Source organism: Botryllus schlosseri, chromosome 7, assembly GCF_051294905.1.
Source record: "Botryllus schlosseri isolate E-star chromosome 7, Bs_hap1, whole genome shotgun sequence".
Classification (NCBI taxonomy): domain Eukaryota; kingdom Metazoa; phylum Chordata; class Ascidiacea; order Stolidobranchia; family Styelidae; genus Botryllus; species Botryllus schlosseri.
This window is the reverse complement of record NC_137242.1, coordinates 16,754,624-16,777,712: the sequence shown is the minus strand read 5'-3', so window position 1 is coordinate 16,777,712 and position 23,089 is coordinate 16,754,624. Positions and strand designations below refer to the sequence as shown.

The 23,089-nt window shown below is 40.7% G+C and overlaps 2 protein-coding genes and 1 long non-coding RNA gene across 3 annotated transcripts in view; 1 reads left to right on the top strand and 2 right to left on the bottom strand.

The window, feature by feature from the left end:
• The window catches only part of LOC145443001 (uncharacterized), a 297,994-nt gene that overhangs the window by 218,783 nt on the left and 56,122 nt on the right, over positions 1 to 23,089 (top strand). The window lies entirely within an intron of this gene.
• On the bottom strand, positions 2,412 to 6,449 carry LOC145442824 (GPI inositol-deacylase-like). Its single transcript, XM_080320840.1, has 2 exons — positions 4,158 to 6,449; positions 2,412 to 3,843 (listed from the first exon to the last, which is right to left on the bottom strand). The coding sequence occupies exons 1-2, from the start codon at positions 5,606 to 5,608 to the stop codon at positions 3,612 to 3,614; spliced, it is 1,683 nt and encodes a 560-aa protein (XP_080176966.1). The 5' UTR covers positions 5,609 to 6,449; the 3' UTR covers positions 2,412 to 3,611.
• LOC145442875 (GPI inositol-deacylase-like) lies at positions 6,924 to 10,636 on the bottom strand. The gene is made up of 5 exons (XM_080320911.1): positions 10,186 to 10,636; positions 9,621 to 9,770; positions 8,240 to 8,368; positions 7,655 to 7,933; positions 6,924 to 7,596 (listed from the first exon to the last, which is right to left on the bottom strand). Exons 1-5 carry the CDS (start codon positions 10,324 to 10,326, stop codon positions 7,447 to 7,449), a joined length of 849 nt encoding a protein of 282 aa, XP_080177037.1. The 5' UTR covers positions 10,327 to 10,636; the 3' UTR covers positions 6,924 to 7,446.

Here is a 23,089-nt window from a genome sequence, read left to right as displayed (position 1 = left end):
CCGAAGATGTTTAATTATTATTGAGTGGTCCTACCTTTTCAAACACGATTCACTCGGCTCAACCGGTCAATCCAATTACGTGAGGAGAGAGAGGATAAAAATTGATACCAATATATTTTCAATTCCCGATTATATTGACCGATTCAATCATGAATTATAGAAATTTTTCGCGCTTCGCGCGATTAGTCGACAGAAGCTGCCTACAACGGACACCCGATTTCGATGATAAATAGCGGGAAACAGCCATCTAGCCTGAGGGAGCCAAGAGCAACATTTGGGGGAGAGGGCTGACGAAGTGCTGTTACGGCCCTGGGTATTGATAACTAATTTACGGATAGGTGTGCAAGTGTGCAACAAGTGTCTCACGATTGAATACGCCGAGATGCGTACTGCTTAGCCGGCAAAAAACAGTATAATTGGTAGTCCTATAGCTCGCGACCCAAGCGTCCGAATAATTTAATATGACGGTGTTTATCGAAAGGAGGTGTCGCACTGATTCCAAAAATACGAATTGAAATCTCGCCAGGGCAATAAAACTACTCCGAAATAGCCAGCAAAGGTTGATTGTTCTGAACAACGGGAGCGCGGCAACACAATGGCTAATGCCGTCAAGCGAATGATCGGAACAATGCGAATTTTCATATTTTGGTGACTATTTTAGGTTCCTTACATTGCCCTGGTATTCGTGCGGCCCCGACCGTACTCTGAAATTCTAAATTTGGCCCTGCCACCGAAAAAGGTTGGGAACCACTGCCTTAAGTGAAACGTTCTCTGCAATAAACCACATGCCAAGTCCAAGTTGCCATAACTACTTTAGATAAGGGTTGGGTTTGATCTTTGAGTTTTTAAAGTCCTGTTCGCATTGTTTCTTTCAATATTCAACACCATCCTGGGAGTAGAAAATTATTATCGGAGTTTTTCCACCGGATCACGGTAATTCCTGGGATCGGGCCTTGGATTGGGCCGGAGTCGGACCAGAGCATTAAAAACAGGACAGGAGTAGGACCAGAGAATTTGTCGATCCTCTCCGCACTAACTCAAAGAGAGACGTCGTGAATGCAGCAGTGAAAGCATACGTGTGTCGGGGATTCGGAATTGTAGAATGGTACATGTCTTAGTCGCAGTTCAAATAAGGGGGCTTCATGAGGAGAAGGCCGCTGCCAATATTGTTTTCACGCCTTCAAAATTGATTTGAGATCACCTCGTATACACAGCACAATGCGCTTTTATATTGATTTACAATTAAACTCAAGTCTGCGAGGGTGAGCCATGATTTATGACATATCAACGCCCTGTTTGCCATGGTGAATTGCAGTCTCATTACATTTCAGATTCACAATGATTCTCGATGAAAGTGTCCCGGAATGTCTATACAACCGAGGACAACCCGTAGCGCGCAGCAAGATTCTGAGGGGCCAGGAAGGTATTTTTTCGAAAGTACTTAGGCCATGAACTGAATCGCCTTGGTAATTTATGTCGAACTTGCATTCCATAAAATTGAGAATTCTTCTTTTGTTTTCTTGGTTTGGATCAAATTATTTTTCTGAGCACGAATAATTTATAGAAATGAACCTAACTGTATTTTATATTGTGAAATAACGGTATATTGCTATAGTATTGCTTAGCATAGGATGCTTTAGTCTAGGGGTGTACAACGCGCGTATGCGGGACTATGAGCTCCAGGTATTTAGGGGTAAACCTTTGTGAAGCAGGACACTTGAAGACATGAATTCCTGACCAAAGTGCGGTGCCATAAACATCGGCAGCCATAAAAGCCTGTCATAAAATCACCGTCATCGGTAGGCTATCACCTTTGATAATTATAATGATATAATGATATATGTATATCCGGTCGTCCAAATGTTTGGCGAACAGTCCCTTCCACGTAATCTGAATCCCGCAATACAAATGCTGCCGGCAAGGAAAATAATGCACCCCAATTTAAAATCGTGTGCGTCACACCTGTTTCACAGAACTGCCTGGCGTACAGGTACAACTGGACATTGGACACCAATGGAAGTGGGTTCGAATCCCAGCTCTGACCATATTCTACGTGTGGGCTATTTCTCTGGGCTCCTCATCCACGATCTCACCTATACGGTAGTGCATTGAGAAAAGCCCAGACTGAAAGTGAGCCATGTTACAAGTAGGGCTGGGCAAAATCGAGTACCTGAGTGATTCGATTCTGAATCACGTAATATGCTTCGAGTCGAGTCGAGTAATCCAGTATCACTCATTATGACGCCACAACGAAATGTAATATGTCAAAGTTCCAATATGTACCTTTTGTGCCACCACAAAGAATATAATGCCTGTTATCTAGCAATTTAAAGATACTTTGGTATTCCTTCGACTCTATCGATTCCATTGCACTTGGTTACAATGTTGTAGGAGGGTCAGGACTTCAGAAATGTTTTTCCAGTAACGGTCGTAGCTTTGTATTATATGTTTTTTTATGCTGCGATACGCCCAATCAAGGTTTCAAGGCACCCACAGTGGAAAATACCATCCAAACAATATCTCTCGTTGATAAAATAACTTTCAGTTGCGAGGAGCGTATAATTTCATTACTCGAAAAAATCGTCTTTTGCTACTCGACTCGAATCATTAAAATAATTACTCGATTCAGATTCGAGTACTCGAATCATTGTGCCCAGCCCTAGTTACAAGTACAAGTCGGCAGCACATACAACGATGGGATGCATGGGAGAGAGAGAGACAGAGAGAGAGGGGAGAGAGAGTGAGAGAGACAGAGAGAAAGAGAAAGAGAGAGAGAGAGGGGGGGAGAGAGAGAGAGAAGAGAATGACAGCCGTCCTCAAGAATGCAATTACAAAAAGTTCGAGTCGTAGCGCACATACCCTGAAAATGGCGATAGGTGCTACTGTGTTGTGCAAATAATAATAATCTAATAATATGGAATAGGTACCTGAAATCCTACCGATGACTCTCATTAATTATCAGTTTTAGAAATCTCATTATCTGGCCGCACCTAATTCTGCGGGCAAGTTTGGTCGCGGATGAGGCATATATGAAGTCTCCTGTGAGATCAGTAATTTCTGACAGTGCCAAACTTCATATAGAAATGGCGACCTGTTGACTAGACTCGCGGTAGTTTGTTGTAAACAAGGATAGTAAACATTTCTACAATACTAAAATTTGATTAAAAACTATAAGGCAGTCATTTCTATACAATAACAAATGAGCAGTAAACACTCGAAAGACCCTGACAATCATCCGGAAAGCGCTTGTGGCCCTTTAGCCGAAAAGTCCGAACAACCCTGGTCTACCAAGTCTACAAATATATCCTGTAAAACTAACAGTCCGGTCCAGGTAAAATTACATCACTGGAAAAAGTTTTGTAATATTGAAAATAATCATAATGACCTATGCCAAAGATTACTTCAAATCACAAAAAGGCGCAAAATAAATATTTTAATATATTTCCTTTCAAAACAGGGACTAATATTATTACTAACGAGTATATGGCAACTCTGGTCTAAATGTTAGAGGTTGCTCTCAGAATATTATTAGCAACCAACTTATGTAACGCATGCGTCAATTTCCATCCGAACGGTCGGTGACCAAAACACGCCTGTTTATCCACCCGGTTTTAAGGAAAATACTGCAGCGCAACATATACTGACATGAATGATAGAAGGAAATAGGGTAAGAAGTACACAGACCGGAAACACACCATAAACGCAACGGCAGTAATTGGGTATAGAGATGCCGCAACAATAGTGCAGCGACGGCAGCGAGTAGGTATGGCTTGTTGACTCCAGTGCATGATGAATAGAATCGAGCTGAACTTGGATGCGGGTAGCCATTGATTTGACGTTGACCTGGAAGTAAATAGAGACATGTTATGTCATACATTTATACAATACACGCATTCCTGTAGTTATTTGCATATAGATAAAATTACTCGACCTCTCCTATTGTTAGCTGTTTTGGCATTAGGGCATCAAAATATCGCGCGGGTAATTTCATACACTGAAATTACCATTGGACTTCATCACACATAAATTATCAGATGCATTTCACATGTTTTCAAGTAGACATGACTCGTAAGTCAAACAAAATGTTTACAACATCGCAATATTACATTGTACTGCATATCTAGCCTATTATCAAGGACAACAGAGGTAAGTCATACCCATAACTATTACTTCTGTCGAGGACAGACGGAAGAGCCATCGTCACCAGCACACTCCACATCAGCTGCATGGAAAATTTGATACGGAAGCGTGAATGTAGTCGATAAATGCCGTTTTCGCTTTGTAGCTCTTCATTGCGAGTATTCTCTAGGCTGTCTGTACTCATTCCAGGACGCGTTGCAGGGATCAATTCTCCATTTTGAGTATCTGAGTCGCAACTCGATGACAGAGCACATAGTTCAATGAAATTGATGATCGCAATGTAAGTAAAAACAAGTTCGCACGACCACGTTATCAATGCGTTTAAGAAAATTGCGTGGAGAATTAAACATCCTTCGCGGACGTCTTGAAGCATTATCAATGGCAACCAGGAGGCCAAAACATTTGAACAAATTTTTATCGAATACGATAATATCGATTGTGCGATCTGCACAAGTTTGGCAGCAAATAAAAATATTAGGAAAGACATAAATGAAAACCAAATGTAATGAATGCTCTCGAAAAGTCGCACGTCGGCAAAAGGCACACCAATAAGGCACCAACAGTAAGAAAACCATTTGATGTTTGACAATTTGTTGATCCAATAAACGAACCTTAAAATATGCGACGAGGATAATAACATTGCATGAGCTTGCGTTCTGAAATTATAGTTTCCATGAGTAAGCACCGTCTTCATCTGATAACAGAAAGCAAGCAATATATTTACAGAAATCATGCCAGGCATAAGTGGCCAAGAATATCGTATTATCCTTCCCAACGTTCCCTGAAAATGCGGTTTGATTGTAAAGGAATATTGTGTTTTTCCGTCTGTATAAATGTACAGATAAGTATTTTGAGTCTCAGCAGTGTTGATAAGCCCGAGTGTCATCTCACTTTGATTACTGTAAATGAAACTTTGAGAATTCGGAAGCTTCAATGCTATCAATGGATTGTGTTCTATTGATAACTTGAGAGCATTTACGGAAATTATGTAAGATTGATAGATACTCCGGAGGCCATCAATAAGAAAGGCATGATAAAATACTCCTCTAGTACGTCCTATAAAAATCCGTCTTGGACGAAATGTCCACAGATCAGAGAATATGTTAGGTACCACGATACGCCTAACTTTGTCATCAGCAATAGATAGGATATTTACATCCACACTTGAGCAAGACTCTAATGACTTTGGCCGACTTAGAATCAGCTGTGACATATTTTTGAGGACAAGTTCTTGGATACTGAGTTTAGCAACCTTGAATTGTGGCGTAAGGACACTCATATGCGAAAGATCGGTCGCTACAGTGCAATCGGCAGATCTACAACCAAATATCCATTCGCCGTGGGAGGTTGAAGTTCTTGAAATGATATGGGATTTTCTCTTGCGTAACATCGAGTGTAGATCAATGAAATGATATCGCGATCTTCTATCCAGTCCACAAGTCGATGATGACCATTGCATATCATTCATACGACGTATTGCATGAACCTTCAATAATCGAAACGCGGAGACCTGTCCCAGCTTTTTTACGCCGTATGCTGAGTTGCTAATGAAGTGGTATTTGGCTACTTTGAAGCGAAAATCGGAATTTCCAGATATCTGTGTAGTATCTGAGTCGATGGAGTCGATTAGGGATTCAGATATAACGGTTCCGAGCTGCTTACACCATAATATACATTGATGGTCAGGGGATATCCATACCCTAGCAAAACAAAAATTAATCCTCGATAGCAATGCATGCAGTAATACCTAAAAGCTATAGATATAATATCATGTATCTCGACGCCAAATATTGTCTCGGTGAAAGCGGCGCAAGAGCTTATGTTTTAGCGATGTTCAGTTACTTTTCTAAATTATCCCTCTACTGTTGAAGTCAAATTTCTCGGTTAAAAATTCTGAAGTAGTATTTTGAATGGATAGGCATCATTGTCCTTTAAAAAAACGTCGTCACGACGTGGATTAGATGTCACATATTCTTTGTAACAATGTCCTGGACTTTAATTTCGAAAACCCGGAAAAATACCATGTATAGGCGTTAGTCTTTCCGCCATATGCTGCATTGATCAATTTCAATAGGTATGGTGTGATATGATAATATCTCAACAAAGCCAGTAGTAAGTTACATATCATCCCATTTCACCTTTTGAAGGCTACAGATTTGTTGTAGGGGAGATGTGATACCCATGGAACAAAAATTGCAAAATATCTCTGGCCCTTAAATTTTCAGCCGAGAATAGCAGATCTTTTGCTGGCTCAACACATTGATCCAAGCTGTACCTATTGCGGACATTTACATGAATACCCGCCTTTTCAAAAATATTTATGAACGTTCAAAATCTGTTGCTCGAACGTATCATCGGTCCCCCACCTGGTGGGTCCAAAGGCACACGACCATGGGGCCTATGAAACATACGCACAAAAACTCAAATTTTTTCAGCTTGTTTTGTTGTGTATTATAATCTAAGCTATACCGCAAGCCAATGAAGAATATTTCGTCGCCACCTTAAAAAATAAAATAGATTATATCAACTCAAATGTTGGCGTAAAATCACGTCTCGATTCACGCCCAAACTTACAAAATCAATGGCACATATACATATTACCCGTAAATTGACATTTTGACTTTCAAATGCCACGTTATGGTGATAAAACACCACAGGCAACAATTATTTGCAGCCTTTATGTATGTATGCGTGTTTCTGTTGTTATGTAATTAGTTGGTCCAACTATTTTGCTTGATTTGGCTATTGTACCATAGCCCCCCATCCCCACCCTATAACTATTGCAATTGAATTGAAAATAGTCCACTCGAGGATGGTATTGAATTGAGAAATATGCGGCATTATATACCCTGATACAAGCCCTACACTTCACATTAAAAATCATCGCTGGTTTGTTGGTGTGGAAAGGGATATAGAAAATCGAAATTTATTCTGCACCCCCCAAAACATAAATCATCAGCCGCGGAAACCATAACTCACGCAGGTTTAAGTTTTTTGTTCATGTCAGGTAAAATTCTGCCCCTTGCAATAGCAGGCAAATTCGCGTACTGTAATCATGGGATTTTTCAAGTATTTCCGGTCCCACTGTCTCATCGGTACCACATCTCCCTTACTACTACTGACTACCCCAATGACTAAATAAGTTTGCTTATGTTCGGATATGAAATTATACTAGGCAATTTACGACAATTTATCGCTTTCTAACTTCGAACGGTAACGCCTTTTTATCCAAAGCTGAATTTGCGATTGAACCAAATAAACATGAAATATTTTGACAAGAAACGTATGTTCCTTCAAGATTATCAGTCAAAACGTAGTGCAGTCATTGATTGGTACGCACCTTGGTATCATAGTCGCTGTGACACTCAATGCCTTGTTGGGATGTGGTATTCTGGTCTGCTCATCATTGACTTGAATGTCATTGATACCACCGGAAACGGAGACCAGTGTAATATTCTAAAATGCGACACTCTGTTCATTTATGAAATCTTGTATAATCTAAATTCAACCCAACGTTTAATATCCGCTGATTTGCTTTCCAGTATGAGTTGATGAGGTTATATATATCTACAATCCCATGGTCGAGACTGATTAATGGGGATAGATGTGGTGTGGCGAGCGAATAAATACTGTTGATTGCAGCGACATCCATATCCGTCAAGGATAATACCCCCCGCGCAACCACTCCTCCCATTGAATGCGCGATTACCGCAATGGATGTGGGTCGGATATGAGAAGGTGTGCTGTCGTACAATTTCAAAATATTTTCAATGCAGTGTCTCGCGAACTGAATCTGAAAATATAAACCAATTGTTTGTGAGTTGTCTTTTCCAATAATAAATTATTGACTAGTCGTATTCTAAGAAGCCGCGACCATTCGTGGTCATGGTCAAGCAACCCCGGCATTGTAAATGTTTCTTTCCCTGACGTGATAATACCCAGACGCGTAGACAGAATTATAGGGATGGGCCACTCGCCACTTTCGAATGCGTGGCAATTGTGCCAATATAGCGTCGCCAGTATTGTTTTTTTTAATTGCAAAAATCGAGAAGTCGTGACAGGCCTAGGAACGCGGCCGGTATTCTTCACTTCGAGTTACCTGATTATATAAAGATGGCCCGTGAAATGCAGAATATCCTCCATTAAAATCCATGGTGAAGACGTTGAAAAGTCGCTCGTGTTCACGTGCTGCAGCCACCGTTGATAAGTGTGAGGCAACCGCACTACACTAAATAAAGGAAAATACTAGATAAAGATATAGTTCCGCGATTAAAATAAATCGGAAATAATTCATTAGCCAGCAATGAGGCAATGATGCGGTAAGTGCTTTCAAAAGACATCATGATTTCGAAGGGAATATTAGTGTCGCAATGTTCATCCGTCGCATTGAAATACCAGAGTTGTATATAGCCTCATTAAAAAATAAACAGACAATATACAATGCTCCCCATTATCCTCATACATAAGTATCAGAGATGAGCGGATTTGAAATTTCTATGTCCTAATCCAATCCAAATCCGAACCTTCAAATCCAAATCCTAATCCTAATCCATACCTTTTTCAGATTCTAGTCCATGTCCAATCCTAATCCGATTCCAACTGGAAATTCAGAAAAAATACTAATTCATGCAATGGAGGGATTCGAAAATTTTCTTTCACAACCAACGATTCACTTGATTCAAGATAACTTAGTAACCATAATTACATTAATAACTGATCTGAATAAAGTTTGTCGCGATTCGCCACACGACATTTCAATCTCCCAGAAAATATGTAAATCCAATCCAAATCCTAATCCGTTCTGAAAAAAATGTCTAATCCAAATCCAATCCAAATCCGACAAAATTTCACAAATCCTGTTTTTTCAAAACCTAATCCTAATCCATGCTCATCTCTGATAAGTATAGCCAACGTCTCATCATCATCATTGGTTTATTAGCAATTTTATCAGTTCAATACACCACAAAAAATGCGATACAATGAATAGACAGGAAGATGTGGAAGCGACTTGGATTTGTCAATGGAATCGGACACCCACCTTGGCCTAGGCGTAGTAAAGAGGAGGCATGCACACTGAATGAAAGTAAAGAATACAGTATAGAAAAAGAAAGCGACAAGAAATAGGGCGGCATGTCATGGGAAGCGAGATCGATAGGTCAGTCGTGGTCCGGTAATCTTGAGGATGGACTGTATTTATTTAGTAGTAATTGCTTGTATTTCGACTTGAATGTGGACATGCTCGTCGACTGTCGGATGGCCGGCGGGATACTGTTCCACACATCAGGTCCGGCATATTTGATGGAGCGATGATCTTTTCGGTCGATCATATGATATTTGGACGTCTTGTCCGCATGTCAATGGTTCTTTCGCCCACGAGCGTCCAGCAATCACAGACTGCGTATATGCTATCGGTCATAATGAATTTGACGGGCTAGAAATCTGACTAAAGATGTCAACTCAAAAAAATATCATTGATGTACCTGCTTCATGCATCCTCTATGTCCCGGTATGAACAGAACTGGTATCCCACGAAGTTTTTTGTTCGGAATCTCATTATACTGCCAATCTTGCATGTATAGATAAAGCCCATAGTGAGGGAATCCTCTGCTTACGTGGTCCGGAAGAGACACCTGAGATTATGTACTATCTTACATTTTTATAAGTGATTAGAACACTCATGCCCTTAGTAGATTTTACGTGTCCCCAAGCAATAGGGTATGCGGAAAATACGTTCCACGATTTCGGTGGAAATTATACTTTTGCGTGTCCGCCATGTCCCTCTACAACGGTGGCGCCGACTCGAACTTGATAGATGCCCCTTGTAGAAGATCCCGCACATCTAATATGCGGTACTTTAGCACCCACTAGCAAAGGTTCAAGGACATTACATCAACACACTGCACCGTTCTCTAACTCGTGCGATAGACATTATTCGGTAGCAAAGAAAAGAATCGGCATTAAACATCAACCCCGGATACATGTCGGCGATTTTCAGATACTAACGACCTGCAATAGAAGTTATTCACGTTTGGCTCAAAAATTTACCCGCGCATAGTCAGGAGTTCCGTGCGTTCGAGGCATATCACACTCACAATCTTCGAATGCATTCTTCATAACATCGTACACACCGATGCAAAAGCAAAGGATGACAATAAAGTTGCACGTAGTAACCACCAATCCAGTCATCACGATAATCAGCCACACTAATGAGAAGGTGTTAGTTTGCTATCTTTAACAATTTTCTTCATTTTCTCGTCCTTGCGCTGTCGATTTTCAGTGTATTACCGTCCGGACCAAATGTGATAATGTCCAAGACAATTTTTTACGCGTCCACCTGTACGTCACGAAGAGCGAAGTATGTAAAACAAAGACCTGTCGCTACGCATCCTTGTTCTGCATTGAACCATTTTCTAGCATGTTCCACTGCGCAACTAATTACATATCAGCCCGGTATCGAAACATTCGGCAAGATCGAACTATCATTAATAAGCCTATACAACGGAATTTGCGCTGAATGTACTGTGCTGATTGGGCTTGTGACTCGAAGCAATAATGGTGGAATGCGGCATTCAGTTAGGTTAATAAATTATACTTCGTTATTGAGACCAGCGAATTAGTTAATTAATCGAGTCAATAGCTATACATTGTCTGGCATCAGCTTCTTTCTCCATTAGAAGACAACGCATCACGGACACTGATTATTGGATCATCTTTGTGGCAGATGTGAGAAATATAGGGTATCCCAACAAATTAGTTATTTTTAATTAGTTAACAGGAAACAAAAAATAACTGAGGTTGAATTTCTGAAGTCATAAGCGTTGAAGCGTAAAGTATTGAGTATCAATGCTTTCATTCAAGAAGAGGTATTGTATTCTCTCGTATAGCTATAGTACTACGGGTATTGTTGCCTTTTCCTCATTAATGATTGCTTGTCCATCATCCGTCAATCGCAGAGTCCAAGTTAGAGATATAACCAATATGTATTCCAGATACAGTGAGTTTCAAATTATTGTTAACGTTCGATCGTTCACCAACAGACAACAGACACAACATGCCACCATCGCCGTCAATATGGTTTAGGGTTATCAGGGTGTCCTAGCACGCGATTAGCACGTATTTCACACGCACGCTATGATGGCACAGATACCGCAGGGCTGCTAAACGAACCGTAGTCCAGCGGTAGTTGAATTAACATGTATATCATTGGCGTTGAGGTTGTTCATTGCGGTTATCCGCTGTACCGTAGGCTATGAACTAGGTATGGTGTGAACGTGAAGTTCACGTTCGCTTTATGTGTGTACTGTGAACCTCATAAATTTAGAGGTTCACGTTCGCAAACGAACCTTGGTAGGTTCTGCACTGCGAACCTGTTTTATATATTACAATTTTTCACGTCGTAATGTCTTTGGTTGAAATTTATTTCACTTCAACAGCGGGGCACTATATCCATGGCCGTGGCAACATAAACAAATTAACGCTTAACTAGCATGCACCTTGACAATCTCAATAATTTTACCTGCTTTGTTACCAAAGTTTGTTCGAATATTGAGTGACTCTCTGCTGTGAGCTTGACCCGTAATCACACAACATCAAGAGCGAAATACACTACAGCTAGGTTGTCAGCGAATGATGCTTATTCAACCGATCAATGAAATTGATATCCTTATCTGATGTAAAAAATCTAGCAGGCGTAAGATGTCAATCTGGATTTCATATGTATATTGCATTATAAAAACCGAATTCGTGCGATTGGGGCGTTGTCTACTGCAGCATAACTTGAGGCCCTAAGGTGCAGCTGGAATCACAAAATTTTACAAATTTTTTTATTGCAGAATCTTGAAGTATGAAACTAGGTCTTTTCAAAAATGTATTGCTCTTGTCTGATTTCGAATTAGAAGTATGTTAAAATACGATTTCAAATCCCCCGTTTTCGCAGAAATTCACCCCGCATACACTTTCATTCATTTAAACTCACTCAAAATTGTCTATAAGCCAGTGGCGGCTCGTCCTATAGGGCAACTGGGGCATTGCCCCACCTAAAATTCTGTTCAATAACAATTCTTTACCATTTATAGACGCACAGCTATCTATATAAACCGAAATCACAGCGAAAATCGTATACTTCTTGTCCTTTCGCTTGTAAATGCCCATATATAGCGAAGTCTATGCGAAAATCGAATTCTCTTCTGTGTTTTCGCTTTGCGAATGCCTAGCCGGGGCTTGCCCCGGTAGCGCTCATAACAAGCTTTCACTGTCTATTCTCTCAAAACCGCGCACAATAAAGAAACGGTGATTTACTCTCTCCTATTCATAAAATTACCGAGCAACCGGGGCACGATAGCTCTGTGCCCTTAAGGTGTGATGTAACAATCGTATCTATAGCTGAACTCTGTTACCGTCATATGCGTTTAGTCGACCTTTGCTGGTATAGGTCGATTTTATTGGGGTTTCACACCATGAAAACTCTTGAAACTTGTTATGTCATGTCGTGATGGTGGTATTTAACACTGCCCCAAGTTTCAGGGTTTCTACTTAAAGTTTAGGGTAGTAATTCCGTTTCCGAAGTTGAGTGTGTGCTGATCCGTCATGTATCGCAAACAGATTTTACTCAAAAGCCGGTATTGGTATCCATTGGTTTTGACGGTGTTCAATAATGAGATCGGTTATGACATTTGGCACAGTAAGTCTTAATGTTAGTATCGAACGCTGTACCAAGTTTTAAGTTTGTCACTGAACTGTGTTAGTGGTAATTTCGTTTCCTAATTCGAGTGAGAGCTGACTCGTCATTTATCGCTAACAGATTATACGCAAAGCCGGTATTGGTCTCTATTGATTTTAACGATGCTCCTTACCTAGATCCGTCATAAGCTTTTGCACGGTATGTCTTGATTTTAGTATCGAACGCTGTGCCAAGTCTCAAGGTTGACACTCAATGATTAGGGCAGTAATTTCGTTATCAAGGTCGAGTATGGTAAAGATGTGCTCCGATCTGACACTTTAGCCTACAACACATTGCGGATTTCACGCAAAAGCCGGTGTATCTGCGGTAACGTTAAGTGAGATGATGATATCATTCTCAGTTTGCATTCAAATATTTACTTTGATCGTATATTCTCCAATGTCAATTTCACCGTGAAATTGTGGCCTTCAAGCCATTTGCGTACAACCCCCCCGTCACTTGATCAGCCTATTCCTCAGTAAATTTTACGCAAAATTCGCATTAATTTTGACAGTGTACCATACCGAAAAGGGCCATGAGGCCACTTCTCGATAATGTCATGTAACAGTGTACCAAGTTTAGGGCTTTCATCCACGTATTTATTCGGTAATATATTTTTCAAAGGCGATTTCGCAGCAGACCTATAGACAGTAATAAAAACGTATGTGTCGTGTTACAGTCTCCAGTTTCAAGGCCAAAATCTCTTATGCTGTACCGAGACCAAATTTCTGAGGCTGCTATTCTTAGTCCTTTACAATGATGTTTTGGATTCAATAGGATAGGCCCAATCTATGAGATAACAATTGCGTATCTGTCCGAATTCGTTGACCTTTCCAATTAGGCTTACGCTATCTCTCGAGTTATAGTCATTTCCATTTCTGCAGATAATTAGTCAGGTCTAATGCGAACATGAACCGTGTTGAATCTTTGTTCCGTACGCCGTTTACGCAGTTACCACACTTCAAGTCACAGCTCACCAGCGGACCTCTCGTGGCACATACGTTAAAATCACTGTTGCCGGGAAATTCATGTTACCGTACCATCATTAAGTTACTTGTTTACGTTGGAAAACGTCATTGTGCCGTCATCTTGATAAAAAGTCGCTTGCAGCCCTTGCCCCACCACCCGATATTGTCACGAGCCGCCACTGCGTATAAGCACTCTGCCAAGCTGATTTTATACAATAAATAGAAGAGCCATATGTCTAATCGATGAAGCGTGACTTTCAAAACATTCAGCAGGCCAGCAGCCCAGCAGCCGATCGCTTACCTGGGAAGAGCTGAAAGCTGTTGATGTGAGCGTTGTTTATCGTATTGTGAATTTTTCAAGATTGCATTGGTATATTGTTGATAGCTATTAGCTAATCGCTTAATTGACGATTTGGACAAAGACATACACTATAGTGTTGGGATGACTCGAGTCATGACTTGACTCGAGTCAGACTCGAGTCACATTTTTCGCATGACTTGACTTGACTCGAATCACTTTGCTAAAATGACTTGACTTGACTTGACTCGGCGTATCAGAAATGTTGATTGACTCGTGACTCGGAGCAAAATTCACGAGTCAATTTCAAGTCATCAATTAAACGGTGACGATAAAAATCACTGTATCTTGCATATGTTCGGATTGTTCGCGAAAAGCTGGTGTAACCCGTGAGAGCGACCAATCATTTAATGATCGTGCGTTTTACTGAGCCTCCATTGATCTCTCAAAAATAAATTGACCACAAACGAAGTGATCGAAGGTTACAGCTTACGTTGTCGTAAACTAGTAGTAAAGTAATATAATAGATAATTATCTATTTCTGTTCTCTGTTCTTAGTGTATTAGTTGTAGTGTATTGCATCTTATCAATTCGGTTCTCTATTCTATATTTTGGTTGGTAACTATAAACTGAGGCTACGTATATGTGAGCGATACAGCGCCTTGATGGGTGTATATTCAACTATTCGTTCATTCGTTCAAAATGCAACTTGACTTGAAATTTGACTTCACTCGTGACTTGACTTGACTTGACTCGACTTGACTCGAGTCACTTATAAAAATCGAGTGACTTGACTTGACTCGAGTCACTTTCGAAAACCGATTGACTTGACTTGACTCGAGTCAAAATGTGCAATGACTCGAAATGACTCGTGACTCGAAGGTAGTGACTTGATCCCAACACTGACACTACGAAGTCATTTGGCATAGGGAAAGATAAAACCATGGTAGGAAAGAACCAGTGGTTCCTGAGCTGAACAATCGAAGAAATCTTTTGAAAAAAGTTGGAGCTTTCACCGCATTCAACATCTTATGATGGTTCGGATTCGGCGGAATCGTTTTTCGTCGCAATTTCTACATTTTTCATGCAGTTGTTCTCAACACTGTGAATTGCCTGACTGTGGCTCATCCGGCAAAGGATATTGGAACTGCACAGGCTATGCATAAGGGTTATGCAACTCAAATTAGTGTCGCAGTGTTATGATGAAATTGATGCTAAAATTGTATGTTTGAAAGATGTTGGGGAGGGGGATATGTGTGTAGTATCTTGACTCATACCCACTGAAATGGGTATTTTGACAATGTCACAATATTCTTGACATGTTGTTCCATTTTCACAACATCTAACTTTTGATAAAAAATCATCTATTCAATCATACTTTATACGACTTATTTTGCGTTAAGGCACATTCAATTGTCTTCAAATTTGGCTATATACTGATTAAAGCATGCCTGCACCATTTAAAAGCAACAAATTTCAAATACCTGCTTTACTTTTTCACCAAAACATTTTTCAATTTTCAAATTTGATTTTCTCCCATTTCTCGTGTTTCGTAATATGTTGTCACGGGGACAGGAAATTTTGATATCAGAAGACCTTCAATCCTGATCAAACTTTGCTCAGTACAAGCAGTAAGACTGTTCTACCTGCTGAACTTATTGTTTTTGCTATAGGAGTTTAGGTGTACTTACTATGTTACTTATGATCTGAATTTTATGAAAAAAATTGAAAATTCGGCACCGTACTGGTAACAAACAAATATTTTGGTAATTTTTTCGAAAATTAGTTAGTTTCAAGCAGTTCAGCAGGTGGTTGGAGGCCTCAGGACACTTTATGAAGCCTTGGTTAGAATCTCTCAGCATCCATCAATGAGACAGGCGTTTCCCCGAGCTAACCGTCCGATTCACCAATCTCCCCCCCAATTTGGGCCCAAGGGATTATTGTGAGATGCTGAAATTTATACAGTATATGAAGTTCGGTATGAACAGCTGACACACCAATTTTTGTGAATCTAGGATTTTCTGTTTATAAAATATCGCAATTTGAAAATTTTGCGAGTCTAGCTGCACCTTAGGGCCTTAATGGGGATTGTTTTGTTTTATTCACACATACACATTGGCGCTTATCGCCTATCTATACGGTCATTTGCGTCACGACATTAATTTCAGTATTTTCAGTCGATCGACCTTTGTAATGTTTCGGACGACTTCCATGCTCGCTCTCTTTCATCATCGGTCTCGCTTGTTTTTCATGCGCCCATATCTTGCACTTTTAATATCGGTAGCAAGTATAGAAACTCGTTTTACGTCCGGTGTGGCCTATGGACCGTTAAGGCATAAGCTTATATTCCCTCGCAAGTGCTAGTAGTGGAGAAAAGAGCGCGATGCCCGCATACGGTCTTTTAACTTAAAGAAACCAACTTCTCCAATATAAAAAAGAAACAAAGGATAACGGACTTACGCATTTTGCAGAAATGCAGTGGGTAGTTCCCCGCGTGACGGATTGCAGCAAGCGATCTGATCGATATGTGGCTGTCTGAGTTGCGGTTGAAATGAGTTTGGTGTAATATTTCTGACGTAATTTTCGAGGCTGCTGCGTGACTCGCTATTTATGAGTGAATTGGTAACTGGTTCTGTCTGTTGATTTCAAAACGCGGGTTACCTATCGTGTTGCGATTTCCGGAATTGAGTACGGTAGCTATCTGCGTGTCAAAACTCGTTTGCGGTGAATATAGTTTTATTATTAAGCGAATAATATCAAGGTTATTGTATTCTTTGCTGTAATTTTCCACGTATGATCATCGAATCTTTCTGGATCTCTATGGTGTGTACTCCGACGAAACGGAAAAGTTCTCCCGGGATGACTCGGCGTCGGCTGATCTATCATGTCGATCAATGATTTCCGGTTCAATTGAGTACGGGTGCCATCTGCGTATAATGAAAAGTCGTTTGTGTTGAGTAAAGTTTTATTATTAGGCGAGTTTTCTCAAGGTTATTGTAATCTTTGCTGTAATTTTCCGCGTATGACGATCGAATCTTTCTGGGTCTCTATGGTGTGTAACCCGACGAAACGGAAAAGATCGCCTGGCGTGACTCGGCGTGTAATGGCGGGTTTGATTGACTGATGGGTATATGATGACAACTTATGCTATGTTTCAAGCGTATGGTCAAGATCACACGAATCGATGTAAAGTCCCGCTTGGTTGAATTGTCGTTCTTCGATGGGAGTGGGGGACAGTTGGCTGTTTTTAAGGGCTACATTCAAAACTACTACCGTAACCCGCTGTCAGTCAGGCGCAGAGACGCGCGGATGCAAAGATTTGGTATTATGAAACCATCCTGCTCCTGTTGATATTTTAAAACTCAACTGGCGTATGATTTCTCTTGGATCTCTCGATCAATGATTTCCGGTTCAATCGAGTGTGACTGCAAGCTATCTCTGTGGTGCACGGGTTATGAAATCAAACTAGTTTGTGTCATTGAGTCCGTGGTATACCACATTGATATGATTGTAAGCAGACAGTTTTGAATAACCATATGGGGTTCGATTGCTGCTACTTGCTAGCTGCCATGTTCAAACGGTTGTTGACGACGTCCAAAGCTACTTGCCGCAGATCAGGACAGTAGATGGCGTATGTGCCAGCAGCGAGCCTCGTATACGGTACAAACGAACGTCAATTTGGATGGAAAAGCAACGCATTGGATCATCTTACCTGGATTATTTTTGGATTTACGTTTATCCGGACCCGGATTTGTGGATTTTACATGCTACTCGCCAAATAATTTCGCTGGCAAATGATGTCCACTGTCCGCGTTTATCCGGACCCGGATTTGTGGAATTTACATGCTACTCGCCAAATAATTTTGCTGGTAAGTGATGCCCATGAATCAATCAGCCGTGATCGATCAAGCGTGATACGATGATGTCAGTCGGGGTTCAAAATACTCGTTATAAAGTAATCAGTTTTCTTCTGACTCGTGACTCTTGCATCGATGTGGTTCCTGTATCGAGAACTACGATACTCGATTCTATTGTACGCCGACGAATCGGGGCTCGTATACTGTACAAATGAGCGTGAATTCGGATGGGAGTACAGCGCATTGGAGGATTTTTACTGGATTACTTTTGGATTTACCTGTATCCGGACTCGAATTTTTCGATTTTACGTGCTAGTCGCGAAATAATTTCACTGGCAAGTGATGTCCATGAATCAGCCGTGATAGATCTAGCGTGATGCGATGATGTTAGTCGGAGCTCGAAATACTCATTTGGATTAATTGCGTCAACGTAGTCATTTTCTTCTGACTCGTGACTCTTCCGTCGATATGGTTCCTATGTCGAGAACTACGATACTAGATTCCATTGTACGCTGACGTATCGGGCAAGTTCGCCCCGTTTCGTAGGATACTGGTGGAATGACTTAATTTCGCTGAAGACGAGTTTGGGGATATTTGGCGTTATATTTGAGTGATCAAAAACTTATCTCTCGGCAAGTAGACGTACTTGCTGAGTGATTCTAGCCTGCGACCCAAATTCCCATTATCCCTATCCACAATCGCTTGTGAAGTGGTGTAATGAATCGGTGATCCGAATCCAGTCCGGAATTGCTCCTGTTCCTGGGCCTGATCGTAATCACCTTCGCTCAGATGTGATCAACCTGTTGGCTGATATAGGCCTACAATCTTGTCATCGTTGCATGTTAAGTTGACGAATTAATACTTGAGCATAATGAGCAATCTGTAAGATATACATCTCAGTAGTACCGTGTTTTCTGTTTCACGGTCATACAAATCGGGTGCAGCTCAGATTAGCAAGAAATTGAGCAGTTTCATTTTCCTGGTACTGCGCTGAAACGCGATAACCACTGGTCAGGCGTAATCATCTGCCATCTACGAAGGATGTTTCATTTTGGTATGGCTGTATATCAATTGTGCATATAAACTTGTATTTCGGCAATCGATGAAGAAAATACGTGACCCGTTTGTTAAATGTGTATGTTGTATGTTTTAGGAACACAAGAAGTGAAGTATATCAACAGTTTGATGTTAAAGAAAATATTATCCATGACGCAGCGTGAATAATGATTTTACCCGCTGCCTGTCGAAATAACGTAGTGCTCGATTCCGCAGCTGCAACACCAATGGGTTGCCGGTTCGAGTCCGACTGAGTTCGACCGCAGAATTCTTATCCAAGTGTTGGAGGTTTATCTAGGCTCCTATTTTTCATATAATCCGTGTAAGCAATGCCTTCTAGAAGCCCTGAAGTGGGCAGTGTTCAAGTCGGTATAGCTACGGGACACAAATGACGAAAATCATCCTGGTGTAAATGACCGAATTCGTAGTCTACAAGCACCACGAATATCACAAACAACGAAACAAACTCTACCCGCCAGGATATCAACTCCAGCAGGACATATTTTCAATATATTGAGATATGTAAATTTCATTCTTAATGTTTTCAATCTTGCAAGCGAACCATGTATTAGGGCAGTAATAATACAAGAATTGTCGTTATCGGCTAACGCTCTCAAGGGCGATTTGGAGTATGGAAATCTAAATATTGATTACGACGGTGCGATCTTGGACGATTCGCCGCGGTAAACGGTCCTTGATATCAGGAAACAATCAGGCGCAGTCTGAAAATATAGTCGAACATTCGTACCCTGCTACAATACCAAGCACAAAGCGTTATTGGAAGAAAAAAAAATGCGATGAAGCGGCGATCGATATGCATCGTACAAAGACGTAGTAGTAGTCACGCACAAACAAACACACACACACACACACACACACATACTAGAATACTAGTCAGATTATAGGACCACGAACTAACATATCGATCCAGTTTTCCGTCCCATGCCACCTCATTTTGTCTCTTTCCTTTCATATTCTCTGCTTTAGTTTTCATTCGGTGTGCATTCCTCTTCTTTACTTCACCTATGCCAAGGTGGGTGTGCGATTTCAAAGACTACTCCAAGCTCCAATTCGTTTCGACACCTTCCTGTCTTTCATTGTATCGCAGTTTTGTAGTGTTTTGAAACGATGAAAATATTAATAAACTAACACTGATACACTAAATTATCCCAAGAACAGCTGCAATACAGAAACGTTTGAGGTCTAAATATTTGCGATTTTTTTTTATTGCGTGTGAAGATTTAAAAACGACTAGTAGAATAGGTAGGAGAAGACTGGAGGAGCAAGCTCTAGCACATAATAGACATTTCGTCCATCAGTATTGGTGTTTGTAAGGCAGGACTAGAATCTGTGTAAAATGAGGAAAATTACGATAATATGAATGCGAGGCATTCAATAGCACCCAAGCAGAGTTCTGAAAAACGTGAGTTGAACTGGATTGGATCCGAAAATGAACAATGCGCAGTGAGCACAATGACTCGGACTCGAGTCTCAACACAGTGATTCGGAGTTGAATATTCGAATCCTGAGTTGGACTCGGTGGTGAATGGAAAATGATTCGACTTGACTCGAGTCCTACTGAATGTTGGGATTAAGTCACCATCCTCGAGTCACGAGTAGGGCTAGGCACAATGATTCGTGTACCCGAATCTGAAACGAGTAATATATATATATAGATTCTAGTCGAGTAGTAAAAGACGATTTTTTTTCGAGTACTGAAAATATACGCTTCTATCGCCACTAAACGGCAATTTATCAACGAAAGTCATAGGTTCGATAGTAGTTTCAAGTGTGGAAGCTGTAAAACTTTGATTGGTCGTATCGCAGCATACGAAACCTACAGACTACAGTACAATGCTACGAAAGTTACTGAAAATAACAAATCGCTGGTATGCCAGCTAGTTTTATGGCTCTACAGCATCACCAGATTTTTATGACTCTATATGGCGGGTGTTTTCAACCCGGATCCAATCATCTGGATAGTAAGTAGTCTATACACAAGTAAGTAACTCCGTCGGTCGGAAGAAGTAGGCGTATCACGCGATATACTTTTTCGTATCATAGATAATGATATCATGCAAATTCTGCACGAGATGTGTCTTGGAAGTGGCACGTAAAACGTTGTTGTCCCCCACCAATATAGCTTCTCTAGATGAGATGTCTTATTCGTTTTGATATCTGCCCCGTTTGTGGAAATCTTCAGCGACTATTATTGTTCTGGGGATCATTTTCGTTGAGTATTAAAATATGGTCTCTCGCAGAGCGTGACGGTCAACAAATGTATGTCTCAAATATTCAGCGGAAACCGGGGTACATTATTGTTCGAGACTCCTATATATGACTTGGAATAAAGCACCGATGCCTTGTCATTCAGAGGCTGCTGTATCGAGAGCGTCCATGGCAGTTGATCGAATAACCATGTGAGAAGATGGTCAAATATGATTGTCTACCTATCTATTATGAATATTCTATTTCGGAGTGTTTCCTTGTATATCCCTGAGAGTGACGACATAGAGTCGACTATTACTGATCTCCCGATGTGAGAATACAACTCGTGAAAAGAAGCTTGTGATCTGTGATGGATTACAGAATATTCCGATGTCAACGCTGACGTTCTTGAAAATGGTGTGATTCGTTATAGTTCTGATCTTGTGTGACTACCCCAAACAGTAGATTATCGACTATAAAACGTTTGTGTAGCTATAATTCGTATCCAAGTTGTTGAACTAAGACATATGACGGTAGAATCGAATGTCATACATAAAAACTTATTCAAATACCTACTAAGAGTGAACATTACAACGTTGAGTCACTTGAAAAGTTGTCGTGGTAGCAGAATATTGTTTGTGAATCGATATGGTTAGTAACAGTTGCATTGTTCGCACATTTAATGTTATTTATCGATATCGGATCGGCTTATGAAATATCAGTGTGAGAACCAAGTGCGTGCCAACTGCCCTTTGTCGATGGAAATAAACACCTGTCTCCCGTATTGCTGTCGGAAAACAATCTGTTTTCATCAAATACGCATATTTGCACGCCAAGTCCTGCTAATTTTGTTGCCCGTTCGTTTTTGTATTGACATTAAGTGTCTAGTATCGCTCCTTTGGCGATGGTAATTTGGCGGAAAAAGTCAGCACCTAAGATTAAAAAAATCAACCAGAGAACGAGCTGTTTCTCCGTGACCTTTCAATATTCACCTATGGTTTTGAATTCACAGCAAATGACATTATTGTTGACAATATGTGAATTGCTATCGAAGATTCGTAGTAATGGTTTTGCCTGTTTTTAGGATGATATATTTCTCAAACAGTTTCCCAAAATGAGAGACTGTTATGGAAAGACACTTCGATCCGGATCCGCCAGTACAGGGATGCGTATATATCGCGTCGGGTTCTCACCGCTCCGAATTATATAGACTCGCTACGTTCGCCAGGTTTTCGAGACTGTCGTACGCAAAGCGTGCAGATTTAGCATCTGACGGATATTACTGGCTAGGGTTCGAAGACAAAATTAAATGTTTCGGATGCAGTATTTCACTCGAAAAATTGGTTGAAAAGGATACGAATGTAAGTTGTCATGAAGCGAGTTGTGTTCGAGAAGTATTTAATATTCCCGTTGAAAGATCGAATTTCAGGAGTCTATTACGGGAGTTTAAGCTCCAAATCGAGACACCGCAAGTCAATAACAGCGACATAAAACTTGCGAATATCATTGACCGAGAACACGCGTGTTTGATTAAGAACCTCGACTTGAAAAGGGAATCGAAGCGACGCGAAACCTTCAAGAAATGGCCTAGCTATCCAATACCCCACGCAGTAGGCGAGTTGGCGAAACGAGGGTTTTTCTATCTCGGTAACTTAGACAGAACGCAGTGCTTTAGCTGCTTCGGTGTTCTTCGCAATTGGAAACCCATGGACGACGTATCGGAAATACACCTTACACATTTTCCAAAATGTACTTTCGCATGTGGTAGCTTTTCAGGAAATATCGCACTAGCTGAGCAAGACCGCGGTAATTTGGATGACTTACTTCACGAGAAAATGCGACG

Bases quoted from the DNA above. Each gene is read 5' to 3' on its own strand.
- LOC145442824 (XM_080320840.1), bottom strand. From the start codon at position 5,608: ATGAATGATATGCAATGGTCATCATCGACTTGTGGACTGGATAGAAGA. The intron at 3,844-4,157 runs GTATGACTTACC...ATTTACTTCCAG, and splicing joins GACAGAAGTAATAGTTATGG to GTCAACGTCAAATCAATGGC.
- LOC145442875 (XM_080320911.1), bottom strand. From the start codon at position 10,326: ATGACTGGATTGGTGGTTACTACGTGCAACTTTATTGTCATCCTTTGC. The intron at 8,369-9,620 runs GTACATCAATGA...TCCTTTATTTAG, and splicing joins ATAGAGGATGCATGAAGCAG to TGTAGTGCGGTTGCCTCACA. The intron at 7,597-7,654 runs GTTGGGTTGAAT...GTCGCATTTTAG, and splicing joins CAAATCAGCGGATATTAAAC to AATATTACACTGGTCTCCGT.